The following is a 16,765-nucleotide window of genomic DNA, read 5'->3' on the forward strand; positions in this document are numbered from 1 at the left end:
CTAACCCTTAACTGTACCCCACAAAACCATAATAAAAAATATTGATAAAAAAATTTTTTTTTAATTTTTAAAAAAAGACACAAAGCATATGTATCTGACAAAAAGCCTTCCATGTAAAATATATTAAAAACTACTATGAATCAACAAAAGTGTTGACCAGACACCTCACAAAAGATAATACATGAAAAGGTTTTCAACATCATTAGCCATCAGGGAAATACAAACTGATATCACAATGAGATTCTATTTCATATAAACCAGAATGAGGAGGGGAAAAAAAGGTGTATAATATAAAATGTTGGCAAAGATATGGAGCAACTAGATCTCTCATACTTCACCACTTGGTGTAAAATGATTTAACCACTTTGGAAAATCATTTGGCAGTTTCTCATAACAGCAAACTATATCTAACCTTGTGGTCCAGTAGTTGCATTCCTAGGTATTTAAACAAGGAAAATGAAAGCATATATCCATAAAAAGACTTGCACAAGAATATTCACAGTAGTTTTCATTCATAACAGCCAAAAATTAGAAATCAGACAGCATTAACTAAAAGAGAAAGATTAGTGAAACTAAACTACATGGAAATTGCAAAACTCTCTTCATCAAAAGACACTATTGAGAGAGTGAAAATGCAAACCACAAAAGTGGAATATCTGCATTATATATGGGCACTATAATTGTATCCAGAATATTTAGACACCTATACATCAACAATAACAAAAATCTGATTTTTTAAAAAAGTGTAAGAAACATGAAAAGAGACTTCATAGAATAGAATATGCAAATGGCCAATAAATACATGAAAAACTATTCCACCTTATTAGTCATCAGGGAAAAGCAAATTGAAACTACAAAGCAAATTAATAGCACAAATGCGACTTAATGGCTTGAATTTAAAAGACTGATAAACCACTGCTGATGAGAAGGTGAGCAGGCATTCTCTACTTTGGAAAACTATTTAATAATATCTGCTAATGCTGAATGCTCACATAGCCAACCATGCCCCTTGCAGATATGCGTCCAGCAGACAGGCATGCAAAAGATGGTAACAACCAAGAACTGGAAGCAACCTAAATGTCCATCAACAGTTGAATTAAAATGGCATGCATTCAAAATGGAATATTACACAGCAATGAAAAGGAACACACTATTTCTATACACAACAGCACAGATTACATGGGGTTAAGAAAAAAACTAGACATGTATGAATGGTCCCATTTATATACAGTTCACAAGCAGGCACACACATCCAGAGTAACAAGAGTCAGAATAATGGTAACTATGGCAGAAAAACTGAGTACCAGATAGAGGATATACGAGGCTTCCAGAAGCTGCTCGTGTTTTTTTTTTTGAGTGGGAGTCTCACTCTGTCAACCAGGCTAGAGTACAGTGGCACGCTCATGGCCTCTGCAGCCTCAACCTGCTGGGCTCAGATGATCCTTCTTCCTCAGCCTTCCAAGTAGCTGGAATCACAGGCGTGCACCACCACACCTGGCTTGCTTGCTTATCTATCTATCTATCTATCTATCTATCTATCTATCTATCTATCTATTTAATCTATTATAGAGATAAGGTCTTGCCAAGTTGTCCGGGCTGGTATCTATCTATCTATCTATCTATCTATCTATCTATCTATCTATCTATCTATCTATCTATTATAGAGACAAGGTCTTGCCAAGTTGCCCGGGCTGGTCTCTATCTATCTATCTATCTATCTATCTATCTATCTATCTATCTATCTATCTATCTATCTATCTATCTATTATAGAGACAAGGTCTTGCCAAGTTGCCCAGGCTGGTCTCTATCTATCTATCTACCTACCTACCTACCTACCTACCTACCTACCTACCTACCTATTTATTATAGAGACAAGGTCTTGCCAAGTTGCCCAGGCTGGTCTCAAACCCTTGGGCTCAGGGAATCCTCTCACCTCCATCTCCCAAAGTGCTGGGATTAGATGTGAGCCACAGCACCAGACTGGTTGGTCATGTTCTATTTTGTATCTGGAGGGGATTCCCAGGGTGCATTAGCTTCATGGAAATTCACCAAGCCACCTCTCAAACCACCTACGCCCTCTTACTCTGTTTCATCCACACTGGCCTTCTCTCTGGAATGAGCGTGTTCCCACCACAGGACCCTAACGTGCCCTTGCATGGGACACCATTCAGCGTGCAGCAGGACAGGCTCCTGAAAGGCGCAGAGAACAGTCAGAAGGGCGTCCCCAAGATGGTGCTGCCTCCCAAAGACAACAAAGGCCCTAAGCGGCTTTTCCCGCCTGCGCGAAACTTAAACCTGTGCTCAAACAACCTTTCCCTATAGAAATGCTACCTCATAGTCTCCTCCAATAAGACTCAAGCCCGGCACTGGCCAGCCCCTGCAAAGTTCATAAATATACCCCTCTCCCTGCATAGCTCTCTCTCCTTCTCTCTTACTCTCTCTCTCTCACACTCTCTTGCCCTCTCTCCCTCTCACTCTCTCTCACTTTCTCTCTCTGTCCCCGCCACTCTCTTGCTCTCTCTCTCTCTCTCTCTCTCGGTCTCTCTTTCTCTCTCTCTTACTCTTCCTCGGTTACAGTCCCTTCGTGTAACTGTCCCTTTAATAAATTTCTTGGTTCAGACCGGGTGTGGAGTCATTATTGGTGCCAAACTTCTTTCATTGGTGCTGCGACTTGGATGGGTGTTCCCTCACCTCTGTGTGGGTGTATTCCCATAGGCGAGAGCCCCGACCTGGTGCCTGTGGCCACTCCATCCCTCCTGGACCGTCCCACTGTTTTGAATGTGTAAAATGCATCCATCAGCGACCGTTGGATAGGTAAGTTCCCCTCCCCCAAACAAGGGAGCGAAAAACTTGCTGGGGAACTCCAGAGGGAACGGACTTCAAAAACTGCCCCCTCTGGCCCCAGGCAAGGGGGAACACACCTGCCTCGGCTTTCACGACCACCGCGGACCCTAAAGGTTTCCTCTTCTCCTTTCTCTCTCTCAAAGTGGACCCTAAAGGCTTCCTCTTCTCCTTTATCTCTCTCAAGCTTTAAAAACTCCCGCGGCTGCCGGTTTGCAGCGGGCCCCAGGGGCCCCACGGCTGCTAACCCACAGCGGTTTCAGTAAAATTCTCTTTCTGTCCCTCTCTCTCTTTCCCCCCTTCCCTAAGGAATCCCACGGCTGCTGGGCCATGTCTGCTGGCACACAGCAGATTCTGAAAGACTCCTATATCTGTCAGGCAACAGTAAACCTCGGAAGTTTTATGTCCATTGCCCCACAGTAAGCCCTGTTCAACCGGCAGGAATTGTGACTACACTCCCTACCCGCTGCCTGGTCAAGTGCTCTCTGTCTGTATCAGAAAATCCTAGCGCTAGGTGCCTTGACCCCCTCGGTTCTCCAGGAGAACCCTGGTTGTGCCAAACCTCTGTGACGACAGACTTTGCCACAGCCACACTTCTCGGACAGTCGACTCTTCGGGGGGTCCACCTGTCTTGCTATGGGAGGCTCGTAATCCCTGCCGGTCGATTCTCTCTCTCTCCTGATATCAAGCCCAAACGCCTAATTCACCTCTACACACACAAGACTGGCCAACATATCCCTTAGACAACCAAAATCAGTGGCCTATATAATTTATGTGAGCGTTCAGAACGGTGGGTAGAGATTCCCCACGTTCAGTTCCTTTCTTTCTTCCATAAACACTCCCTCTACAGCTTCTCTCTTTCCCTTTGTCCCACATGCGTCTCTGCTTCCTTCTCCAAACTCCCCTCCCCCTACCACAAACACTGTAAGGCCCCTCCCGGTGGCTTACTCCTCTCCCGTCTTGGATTTCAGTCCTGCAAAGGAGCCCCCTCCTTCCTCTTCAGCTCCACCCACTTCTCTAGCAATTCAACCTCTTGCCCTCCTCTTTCAATCACCCCCTAGTATAGCACTCTGGTAACCCGATCCAAGGCCACACTGGTCATTCAGGTACTCGCCCCTTCTCTACCTCAGACCTCTCACAAATAAAAAAAGTCTTAAATCATACACAATTAATCCTGCCACCTCCCTCTATTTCTAACTTCAACCCAGCAGATAAACCTCCTATAGTCTGCTTTTGCTATTCCACTCTCCATCAGTTTGTCCTCCTTTTCACCCTCCACCTTTAACTGAGAAGGAAGGGCTGGTGTCTACAGCCGTGGCACCTGACCCTCACCTTCAGTCTTTCTCTTTTACCTTCAGAAAAGGAACCGGTGCCAAAGGCCACGGTACCTTTTCATCCTCCTCCCCTCACTGCTTGATAGCCTCCTGGTAGCATCCCTACAAGCGGCAACAAGTCTTTGTTGTTTTCTTATCATAAATTTCTCTCAAGTTATATCTAAACTGGAACTATATCAACCTTCTTCCCAGACAAAAGTAAAGGGATCATGTAAATAAATCCTGTTAGCTAACTACAAAAAGGTGTTAATAAACAGGCTAACTAGGACAGAATAAAAGAGGTTTTTCAAAAACCAGATGGAAATCCAGCAATGTTTCTAAGTCGCCTCTCTAAGACATTGCAGCAGTTTACGAATATTAATTTAAACTCTGTGGAAGGACAAACTCTTTTGGCTATGTATTTTATCTCCCAGTCACCACCAGGTATTAGGCGCAAACTCCAAAAATTAAAAAAGGGCCCACAAACCCCTCAATTAAAGCCATTGGACACGGCCTTTAAAATCTTTAACAACCAAAAGGAAGAAGAAATACAGGACCACCAACATAAGCAGAAAGCACTTCAGCTTTTACCACTTTAGCAAAAAAAGCCAGGTGTCCAAATATAATGTTTTCATCTTTCGCCTATCCGTCTCTCCTTCAAAAAATCTCACGACCCTTGCGGGGCGGGACCCCCGCAAGCCACCACTGATAATCTTCCACCCCAGATGGCCAATAGCAGAAGGGTACACAGCCCCCTTCCCAGGCTTGTTTCCGATGCTGTCAAAATGGGCATATGACCAAAGACTGTCAAGCCCTGCCCACAAAAAAAACCCTGTCCCAAATGCAAACAGCATGGACATTGGGCTCATGATTGCCTCGTTCACCTAGCTGGAGGACAGCACATGGCCCAGAGGCTTGCTGTAATTAAGGGACACCAGGCATCTCAAAAGGAAATCTCTTGGGCTTGCTCCAGTCAGGTTAACTCGTCCCTAACTTGATAGCCCCAAGGTCTTTGAAACAAACCATTAAACCAACCAAGCCTAGGGTGGAAATATCAGTAGCTGGTGGGGTTATATCATTTGTTATTAATACGGGGGCTACATGCTCAGCTCTACTTAAATTCCTGGTCCACTCCTTCCTTCACCCCTTTTGGTTGTGGGGTTACAGGGCATTATATCCAGGCCCCTCACTATGCCATTACTTCCATGTGTTCTGAGAGATAAAATATTTCAACACTCTTTCCTTGTTATGCCAATGTGTCCAGCTCCATTATTGGAAAGGGACATTATGACAAAAATTAAAACTCACACCACTGTGCCTTTTGGGTGCCTTTTGTATAGCTTTGGATTTCCCTAATAGTTCCACATTAGATCCTATCTAAGCCCTTCCGCTGCATATAAACTTATTGCTTTGGTTAAAGCTCTGAGGTTAAGAAAAATGTAAAGAAAGTTGTTAGTGTAATGTATGTTTTTAGTAAGAAAGGATAAAGAAAAAGATAATAATTATATAGGAAAGAATCTTGTATGGTACATTTTGTTCTATAATAGAATGGCTGATTAAAGAAAGCATAGAATGAAAATAGAAGGTTTAAGCATGTCAAAGAATGGTATGAGTTTATCGAACATGTTAGGTGAAAGTTAGTGGAAAAAAGTAAAAGAAATTCTATAAATACCCGAGGCTACAAAAAAGACTCCACATAGTTAGTCTGCGTTGGGGGTATACCAACCTATCAATTGCTAGGAAGTGTCTGAAATATCTTCATGAAAAGTATGACAAAAGGGGGACAAACCAAATATTTCCCATACCCTTTATTCTCTTATCTGTGTGTGTCTGTCACTTTAAATCTGCTAAAAAGCTGGTTAAGTTATTATGATTTGTTTAATGGGACATGTGGTCTTTTAAAAACTTGATTGGAGCATATTTCTTAATGTCATTTTATGTCTCCTTTTATTTATGTGATGTTTTCTCCCTACCCATTGGCGCTGTTAAAATTTCTGCCTTTTGTTGTTAAGGTTATAAAAAAATTGTCTACTGCATATAAAAGTGTTACCAGTTATCTTAAATTCTTTCTGGGGACCACTCCCCCTCCCTTCCTTAGCCTGTGTTCTCCTTCAAAAATTCCGAAGGGGTTCATTCTAATCCACCTATAAAACAATAATAATAATAATAATTTTATAATCTTTCTCTGTCAACTAAAGAAATAAATAGGCTGTTCTTGTTTTCAAATGCTAAAGGCCAGGTTAATTAAAAGTAAGTCCATTTCTAAAGGTTTAAACCTTGCCTAAAATCATGATCAACTGCTTGTCCCTGTAAAAAAAAAACTGTTGGAAAGTCTCTTACAGTCTTGTAATATATGCTGACTCCCTACTTTATATTATAATGCTAAGTAACACTAATGCTTGCGTTTTTTGGTTATGCTCTTTTAATTGTCCACGTCTTACAACTAAGGCTGCTGTTTAGTAATTCATGAGGATTTTGACAATTTTGCCTGTTCATAATTAAGAATAACTAGGAACAGATCATTTTACATCTTTGTGGTCTGTTCACTCTAAAAGGTTTTGAACCAGGCCGTTTTTGTAGACATCACTGAAAAGTTGTAAAGCAAAAGAAAAAAAAAAAAGTAGGCTTCAAGAAAGGCTGAAAATACTCAGTCTGGGAGAAGCATCAAGGTTCCAGGAATTCCTGGCATTGCTGTTTATGACTTTATTTAGTTATTTGTTTTAAAATTCTCCTTTGAGAAATAAATTGCAAGTGTTCAAAACAAATTCTGGGTTTTCAAATAACATGATCAAAAGAGTGTGTAGTGGTCTGTGTCCTCGGATACTTCAATAGGACAGATTTTGAATGATTGGAGCAAATTAAAATTATGTGGTTTAACAGTAATAATAAGTGCGTTATTTTTTTAAAAAAGAGGTCAAATTTAAACTCACTACAAGTTAGCAGATAATAAGATTTGGAAAAGAATAAAACTATCTGGCAATTAAATTCACTTTGTAGACTAAGAAAAAATAAAATGGTCGAAAGTTCTGTATGCAAAGTCATTTCAAAAATTTATTTCACTACTTTCAAACAAGATTATATCCTATAAAATATTAAATGCCAAACTCCAGAGGCTTAACTCAGGACTAGGAATACAAAACTCCCAATTATAGAAAGCCTCTAAAGTTCTTAAAAACTGAAACATTAAGAAAGAAAAAAAAAAAAAAGGAGAAGAACTCCAAAATGAGCACCAGCCAGAGAAAACGTAAACAAATTGGCACTTGCCACTAAAGGCAAAATCGCCAGCCACCCAAAAGAGGCCTGATAAGGATAAACCTGCTAAGGGGATGGTATCAGCTGCTATAAATGTGATTAATCTGGGCACCTAAAGCTTAATAGCCTAAGCCCCCAGAACTTTGTCCAATACCTGGACTAAAAAGCCACTGAAAAAGATGGTGCGTCCTCTCCTGAAGGGGAGAGAAAACACCTAGCTCAGTGATAGTGGCTGTTGACTAAAGGGAAAGGAGCATGGCCCAGCGCAGCACTCAGTATGCCATTCACCCAGAGAATCCTTGGGTCTATATAAATGTGGCTGGGATCCAAATCAATTTCTTAATTAATACTAAGGCTAAGTTTCTAGCCCTTGTGCTCATACTGAACTTCTTCTTCCTAAAACCTGCTCTCCAGTGGAATTAAAGGTGTTCCAAAAACTAAATGTTTCACCTAACAGTTACTAAAAGGTAAATTCAAATTATGACTGTAAAAGGTTATCTATAAATAAATAAAAAGGAAAGCAAAAAGCAAAGGAAAAATGTAAAAAGGTTGTTGGTATACAAATAAAGTTTTAGCAAGAAAACAAAAAAGGAATATAAAATATATATATATATACATATATATATATATATATATTTATCTAAGAGGAAATCTTATATGGTACATTTCTGACCTATAATAAAGTAGATAGCTATAAAAAAAATTTTAAAAAGGGGTAAAAAACAAAAATAAAATGATATTAGCACACCAAAAATGGTATAAGGAAAGTTTAAAATATATATACGTACAAAAAATTCTATAAACAATCTAGGCATAAAAAATTCTTTTCTAAATACAAGTCTCCAAAATTTTCAGATTTCCCTTCAAATTTTATATAGAATTTACTTAAGTGCCTAGTTCAAATTATAGTCTAAAACAATCTGTCAGGTTACCATTATAGTCCAAAAGTACAAAAGCTGCCACTTATAATAAAGCTACAAAAATTAAAGTTTATTATTTAAGTTATGCTAACAACTTCAGGTCTTATAGGTTTTATATACAAAAAATAATCAGCCGCTGTCTACAATTGTCAAAATATAGGCCTGACTTTATTCCTTTTATTAAGTTACAATCCAGTAATCTCATGCAGTTCTTTGTTTCTTTGATAAATCACTCAATATCACAGACTCTGAGTTTACCCAAGCTGCTGTAAGGTTCATAATTTTGTCCTTTATGGCTGCATAATATTCCATCATATATATACACCACATTTTTATCCAGTCTTCTTTCAGTGGGCAACACAGTTGGTTCTACACATACATGTTTATTGCAGCATTATTCACAATAGCAAAAACGGCAGTACCATTCATAAGAAAATCTTGCCACCCCTTGCACACAAAATCCTACTGTTCATTTCCCCCCACCATCAAGAATTCCTCTGTTCACAGTTTCAACTCAACCATCACTTGTCAATGTTACCTGTGCCCCACCTGGCTTCTTCTTCTGGTGCTGCCCCTAAACATCACTTAACTTTTCTTTTAGATATGTTCTCTTCCAGGTTCTCTATTTACCTCCACAGTCTACTCCAAGACAGCTGTTTACTACCGCCCTCGTGCCCACTGAAGGACTGGCCGAAACAAGTCGTCATTCTGCATTTACAAAAAATTTTCATACAACTCAAGCTTTCAAGAATCCTCACCTTCAGTGCCTACCTCTGGACCCTATTCTGACTGGTTCTGTGCCCTTCCCCCACCTCACCCCACAATGTCCACATCCAGCAGGAAGCAGCCAGAAAGAATAATGACACCCCTCTCCCAAATAAACAGAAAAGGTGGGAATGAAAGGCGCATAGAACGGTCAGAAGGGCGTCCCCAAGATGGCGCTGCCTCCCAAAGACAACAAAGGCCCTAAGCGGCTTTTCCCGCCCGCACGAAACTTAAACCTGTGCTCAAACAACCTCTCCCTACAGAAATGCTACCTCATAGTCTCCTCCAATAAGACTCAAGCCCGGCACTGGCCAGCCCCTGCAGGGTTCATAAATATACCCTTCTCCCTGCATAGCTCTCTCTCTCCTTCTCTCTTATTCTCTCTCTCTCACACTCTCTCGCCCTCTCTCCCTCTCTCTCTCTTGCTTTCTCTCTCTGTCCCCGCCACTCTCTTGCACTCTTTCTCTCTCTCTCTCTCTCTCTCTCGGTCTCTCTCTCTCTCTTGCTCTTCCTCGGTTACAGTCCCTTCATGTAACTGCCCCTTTAATAAATTTCTTGGTTCAGACCGGGTGTGGTGTCGTTACTGGTGCCAAACTTCTTTCAGCTCCTCCTTGCCCCACAGGTCTCAGCTCTCCTTAGAGAAGCCCTCCTTGTCCCTCAGGCCAAAGAGCTCTCACTACCTTCCATCAAACCCCCCCGTACCAGTTCCTGCCACTTTGTGGAGCACCCACCACAACTCTCAGACTGTGGGTGCATTGTGTGTACTGTTCTCTGCGAGAAATGGAAGTGCCCCAAGCCAAGCACACAGCTGGACACAAGGGTGGGCACCCAATGAGCACCTGTAGGTTGAAAGGCACTACGAGCGGACTGCTGGTTTCAGCTTTGGGGCATGAGGCCACATGTCTGGAAAGGAAACAAATCAGAAGAGGCAGCCAAGAGGAAGGGCAAAGGAAACAGTGGAAAGTCGGGCACTGGGCTACCCCTGGCACCACTCAGAGGCACAGAGCCGAGGGCCACAGACCCGACCTGATACAGACCCGTTCTGGGGAGGCCATGAGCAGGGGGACACGTGTCCATGCAAGTTGGGTAGGAAACTCTGTCTAAGACACAAAAAAAAACAACACCTGCTTTCAGGAAGTCTCTAATCTAAGCACAATGACTTAGTCAATACTGTAGACAAGTAGATCATCCCTGAACCTCAGCTTTCACAGACAAATACTTGGAGAACTCTAGTATTTACCTGGGCCTCAGGACATTTCCTAAGTTTTACAGCCTAGGTATCTGTCAATTTTAAAAAACTTCCTATAATACTATAAGAAAGGAATTGGCAGTAGTGGGAAACTGCCAGCGGGGGGAGGGCAGAGCACACTTCATCAAAAAGGATACCTGATCTCAAACCAGGTGAATTGGGGACCAAAGAGAGGCCCAAACTACCTGTTCAGTGACCATTGGTATACCTAACCCTGGATTGTGTCCCACATCTTTAAAATTAAAAATTTTTAAAAGACAAAAAAAAATCCCAAACTTCCTATACCCTAGTGTGCCTTTGCCACATAACCCTAATTTCCCTTTTACTGTTATCAAACATGGCAGAGAAAAAGGTGGCATGGTAGGAGGCAGGAGGAGTCTGCGGGCATGGAGGGAGGCTGTGGCACCTGACACACTGAGAATACCAGGTGACCCTGATCGTGCCCTTCTCTGCTACATCCCCTCCCTTGTGAGCTGTACTTAGCTGTACCTCACCTGGGGCAGGGTGAGGACTCCAGAGACACCTTGTTGTTGTTTTTTGTGGAAAGATAGGAGCTTGCTATGTTGTCCAGGATGGCCTCGAACTCCTAGCCTCAAGTGATCCTCCCACCTCAGCCTCCCAAAGGGCTAGGATTATAGGCTTGAGCTACCAAGCAGGCCAAGAGATACCTAACGCGTGACATTCTCCCAAGCAAGAATGTTAAGAGAGTAATTAAATGGCTTAAAGAACTAGGCTTTTGTTGTTTAACTCTACTGCCATTCATTAAATTTTAGCAAGTGATTAGTATAACAAGGACCCCACAGATTGGGGCACAAAGTTACAGGCACACAAAACGCAAAACAGAGAAAACCATGGCTGAGGGTCTGGCCAAGAACAGAGCAGAAAAATAACAGAATAATTTTTTTTTTTTGAGTTGGAGTCTCACTCTGTCACCCAGACTGGAGTGCAGTGGCCGCTCCCCGCCACCGCAGCCTCACCTGCTGGGCTCCGGCGATCCTTCTGCCTCAGCCTTCCAAGTAGCTGGAACTACAGGCGCGTGCTACCACGCCCAGCTAATTTTTTGATTTATTGTAGAGATGAGGTCTCGCCAAGTTGTCCAGGCAGGTCTCTAACTCGCAGGCTCAGGCAATCCACTCATCTCAACCTCCCAAAGCGCGGGATTACAGGCTGAGCCACCGAGTCCGGCTAGAATAATTTTTTTATACTTCCCAGAGGAAGATCTAGAACTTCCTGTCTTCCTAGCAATCTAATTCTTGCATATTTTTTCGAGTGCATTCATTACACTTCTGCATCATTCCCATAAGCCAAGGGTCCCTTTTTAGCACTTGTTTCTTATCAGTTATTCCCTCTGGGATTGACAACCAGAGTAACCCCTTCCTCAGCAGGCCCAAGCCCTCTCAGTCATTTCAGACACTAGAAACTTACACAGGGTATCTTTCTAAGAAATCCATGATCCTTTGCTTCTTACCAACCTTGACTTAAAGTGGAAAAGAGTAAGTATATGGAGCAAAAATGAAGTTCCGGTGTAAGATATCACTCACTGATAATGTTTGAGGGCTGAAGCCAGATCAGCCAGGGCTACTTTCTGCTCATTTTTTGTTGGTTTGTTTCCTCTTTTTAAGTTGGGGTCTCACTCCGTCAGCCAGGCTGGAGTGCAGTGGCTCAATCACGGCTCACTGCAGCCTCGACCTCCTGGGCTCAGGCAATCCTTCCGCCTCGGCCTCCCCATTAGCTGGGACCATAGGCCTACGCCACCTGGCTCATCTTTTAATTTTTTTTGTAGAGACGAGTTCTCTCTATGTTGCCCAGGCTGGTCTCGAACTCATGGGCTCAGATGATCCTTCTGCCTCAACCTCCCAAGTAGCTGAGACTACAGGGGCATGCCACCACGCCCAGCTAATTTTTTAATTTTTTTTTGGTAGAGAAGAGGTCTCACTATGCTGCCCAGACTAATCTCAAATGCCTGGGCTTAAGCAGTCCTCTTGCCTTGGCCTCCCAAAGTGCTGCTATTACAGGCGTGAGCCACTGCGCCTGGCCTCTCATTTTACTAATGAGTAAACTGATGGCAAGTTCTCCTTGAAAGAGAAACCGGTAGACAGAAATAGTCGGGCCCTGATGAGTTAAATCTCTCCAACTCGTAAACAGCTCAAGGGATTGGACAGAAAGTTAAAGATGAATGAATATGAGAATGAATAAATGGGTGAATGAATGAACTTTAAAGCATTCTCTTAACTGATGCTCATAAGGCCAGTTAGTGGCGGGCAAGGACTAAAGCCCAGCTCTCCTCCTTCTTCTCCCTGGGGATTTCTTGGGTCTGTCCATCATATCCTTAGGCCAGTGTTTGTCAGGAAGGCACAGCCTCCCCGACCTCAGAGCGACCTTGGCTGTATGTTTTCCCGTTCAGCCTTTAGATTTGCAAACAAAAGAAAAGAACACCAAGTGCCAAGTGGGGTGACCCGAGAAAACTGCACTGCAGCCAGATCACACTAGAAAGTGACAGGAAAAGGGTAGGCAGAGATGGCTCTGTGACTTTTCACTTCCCTGATTCAAGCGACAGAAAAGGTACAAAGTAGAAGGCAGGGGCTGTCAGGTCAAATGTCCCTCAGAGGCACACACATCCCTCACAGCTCAGCCAGTCAGGACCACAAGCCTGATGTAGTCCACAGGGGGGAGGGGGACTGGGGACCAGGGGCCAGGACGCAGGTGACAAGGGGGAGAGCACACTTACTCTTCCAGGAAGTGCTGCTGGGGCCCTATGATGGACCCCGGCCGGCATATTCTGATCCAAGCGATGATCTCTGCGTGTGTAAAGCGGTAGTGCTTCATGACGTAGCAGGCGATCAGTGTCCCTGTCCTGCCCAGGCCAGCTGTAAGGGAGGGAAATAGAATCAAAAACACAGAGGGCAGCAAAAGTTCCCACAAAAACCAGAGTGTCCAGTAGGCCCATAAACTGCCTGGGACTGAAGTGTAACAATGTATTAGCAGCTAATGGACGAACAACCCCATCATACAAAAACCTGTAATGTTCTTTTTTTTTTTGAGTTGGAGTCTCACTCTGTCACCCAGACTGGAGTGCAGTGGCCGCTCCCGGCCACCGCAGCCTCGACCTGCTGGGCTCCGGCGATCCTTCCGCCTCAGCCTTCCAAGTAAACAACGGAGAGGGCGAGAGGACCCTGCCGGAGGGAGGTTTGGGGGCAAGAAAGTAACATAATGGAAGCAAATGGGCCTGGCAGAAGCACTGGCAACTGGCAAGGCCAGAGACAGGAGCAGAGACAGCGGGGGCAGGGCAGGAGAGCCAGTGGGCTGGGCGGGCTGGGAGGCAGTAAGGAGGAAGGGCTGAATTTGAAATCACTGGACAGTCGTGGGAAAGTTCAAAGCGACTCACAGTCCTGACCTAGGAAACAAGTACACCGTTGGTTTCATCCAGGAAAACATTTAGTCAGAAAAGAAGAAAAAAAATTTTTAAAGCTGTGCCCCCTCCAAAAAAAAAAAAAAAAAGTGCATGGGTGTGTGTGTGTGTGTGTGTGTGTGTAAATCTGTATATTACACAGAAAAAAAAAGTTTGTCATTTCCTAAAAACAATGTTGCCCCTCGGGGGTAATATTGCTTGGGATGAAAAGTATATTGAAAATGCAAATAAAATGACAATCAAGCTTATGTCTATAGATGTCTGACATTTCCTTCCCATAAACCTTTCCTTTTTAAGACACACACAGACACTGTTTGATTAGATGAGGTGTGTGTGGTGTCCGGGTTTATTTGAAGGGCTTTCTTGCCCCAGATCAAATATCAACATCCTTTACAGAGAGTGAGGCTTCATGACGGCCTGGTCTAAGTGGCTCTTCCTCTGACATGAACAGTGGGAGGAATGTGCCTTCCTGTTTGGCCCAGGGCCTGGAGCCGCTGATCCCCCAGACACCTGAGCAGACCACAGACAACCAAGCAAATCAAGCACAGCTGAACGTCCTGGAGGAAGACCCAGGGCCCGTGTGTCTCTGGGGTTCCTCTTCCTGGTCACCATGTGGTCTCTGCCTGGAGAGGAGATGGCCTTCACAGAGACAACATGGTCTCTCACTGTGCCCTCCTTGTGCAAAGCGCTGTCTGGCCCCCCAGGCTCCTGGTCATACTCACAACCAAAAAGGAGGTGCAGAAAAATTCCAAATTCCTATGATACTGAAGTTGTTTCCCCTTTTAAAAAGAGGCTATAATTTAGAGCTATAAAAAGAACGTACTTAGCACTCAGTAGTTGAGAGCTCTTACCACAATTGAACAGAATAAGAACATTTCACTAAGTTTCTATAAAAACTTTAACAAAATTTTTAAGGCATTTGTAATTAAAGGGCTCCCTGGCACAGCGTGACAAGACGTTGAAAAGTATTCTATTTATACCAAGTCAAACACCAACTGCTTTCCCATCCCAGGCATTTTCTGAAATCCCGATAGAGCATTAATAATCGCATGCTAGAACACCGCAGTGTTGCTGTATTTTCGATGATAATTTGTGGGGAAAATTCCAAAGACTCGTAGCCATCTCTTGTACCAGCCACAAAGTGAAATGCAGATCTTGAAGAATTGGAAGGTTCACACATTTCCAGCAAATTCCACCTAGTTTCATCTCTGCCTGAAATACTCCATGCCTCTTTCAGCAGTGACCAAAGTTCATTTGACATAGGAAAAGATTCTCCCTCCTCCTTGTAGTTCAATTAAAATACCAAGTGCTGCTTGAATTCCCAGAAAATGAAGCTGACTTAATTAGAACAGACGTCAAAATAATTAACAGGCCTATAGTAGATAAGTAAGCTACGAAAAGCAAGACAGCTGTGATGAAAGCAAAGGCGTGACCCTTCTTTCTCAAAGACCCCTGCATGTGTGTGCATGTGAAAGCAAACAAAATGACGCTCTCAAAAAGATGTCACCACGTGTAAATATGACCTTCCTGAACAAGGATGACTTCAATGATAAAGTTTCTGATTTTAAGTAAAAATATGAAAACTTCTGCAATAGAAAATAAACATATATTTCTTAAAAGGTAAATATTCATCGGCCAGGGCTATCCAGACAACACCTGTAACAAGTATGTTTAACCCAGAGGGTTTTATTTCACATGTGTTTTAGGTGAGAAATGCTCTCGGGAAAGATGCTGAGTTTCCATGAAAGTTCTGTGTCTCTTCCCCCTTAAATCTGTCAGTCCAAGATATGGAAGGCTACTCCACAGATACATGACATCACCTAGTAAGCATAAACCTAACTGACTAGGAAGTAAGGCCAAAGGAATCTTCAGGAAAAATACTGATTCTTTTATGACACAAACTAAGCTTTGACAGGGATGATATGAACATCCCCTACTAAATGTTGGTGGCTGCTCTCAGGTCTACTGATGTTTTTTTAAAATGTGGGCAATGCACAGCTGGGCAGAGCAGCTCACATCTATCATCCCAGCACTCTGGGAGGCCGAGGTGAGAGGATCGCTTGAGCCTAGGAGTTCAAGGACAGCCTGGGCAACATAGCAAGACCTTCTCTCTACAAAAAACCAAAAAAATTAGCTGGACATGGCAGCCCATGCCAAAAGCCCCAGCTACTCAGGAGACTGAGGGACGAGGATGGTCTGAGCCCGGGAGGTCGAGGCTATGGTGAGCCGTGATCGTGTTACTGCACCCCAGCCTGGGTGAGAGAGTGAGAACCCACCGAAAAATAAAATAAAACGCGAAATGCAGGCTGTTCTTGGACCTGAGCAGTCTTTAACAAACTTGGGGCACTGACGAATCATCCCCGGACAAGTCAACGCACTGACCCCCACTGCTCCCCCCACCAGCCACCCGCCGGCATTCCACAGTCCCCTCCCCTCTACCAGGGCAGAGTCAGCGACAGCAGTGCCTTCCAGGTCCCTGCAGAGGCGGAAGACAGTGCCACCCAGTGGCGCCGCGGGCACCTGCGCGGGCCGGACGGGCCCAGGGCAGCCAAGTGACTTCTCAGCACTGAAAGCCCAGACCCAGGAAAGCGCCCTGCACCAACCCGGAGATTGGGAAGGAACGCGACGTGAGATCCCCCGCGTACAACCAGGTCGGAGCAAAGGCCAAGCCGTGTTTTCTGAGTAGCGGACACAGGGACGCCAGATAGGATAACAGAATCTCGATCCCCGTGATCTTTGGCACCTGTATACTTGCAAAAGGTTTGTTTGTTTGAGCGGGCATCTCGCTCTCGCCCAGGTCGGAGGGCAGCGGCACGATCACGACCTCGATACGCTAGAGCACGGCGTCGCGGGAGGGGGAAGAGGAGAGGAGAATTCTGCAAGGACAGGAGAAGGGCGGCGCCGGCTCCGGCCCCCCGCCGCTTCCACCGGCCCGCGGGAGCGCCTGCCGCGACCGACCCTCCCGCGGGCGGCGGGGGCCTCGAGGAGCACGGGCGGGCGGCCGGCGGGGGCCTC

At 44.2% G+C, this 16,765-nt stretch overlaps 1 protein-coding gene across 2 annotated transcripts in view; it reads right to left on the reverse strand.

Annotated features, from left to right (window-relative positions):
• CDC14A (cell division cycle 14A) overlaps window positions 1-16,765 on the reverse strand; it is a 181,587-nt gene that overhangs the window by 51,866 nt on the left and 112,956 nt on the right. For both annotated transcript variants that reach the window (XM_021715861.1, XM_021715862.1), the window contains one exon: window positions 13,070-13,208. In XM_021715861.1, the coding sequence (XP_021571536.1) occupies window positions 13,070-13,208 (139 nt within the window). The remainder of the gene's footprint in view (window positions 1-13,069; window positions 13,209-16,765) is intronic.

This window comes from Carlito syrichta, unplaced genomic scaffold (genome assembly GCF_000164805.1).
Source record: "Carlito syrichta isolate Samal-C Ts95f unplaced genomic scaffold, Tarsius_syrichta-2.0.1 Scaffold307934, whole genome shotgun sequence".
Classification (NCBI taxonomy): domain Eukaryota; kingdom Metazoa; phylum Chordata; class Mammalia; order Primates; family Tarsiidae; genus Carlito; species Carlito syrichta.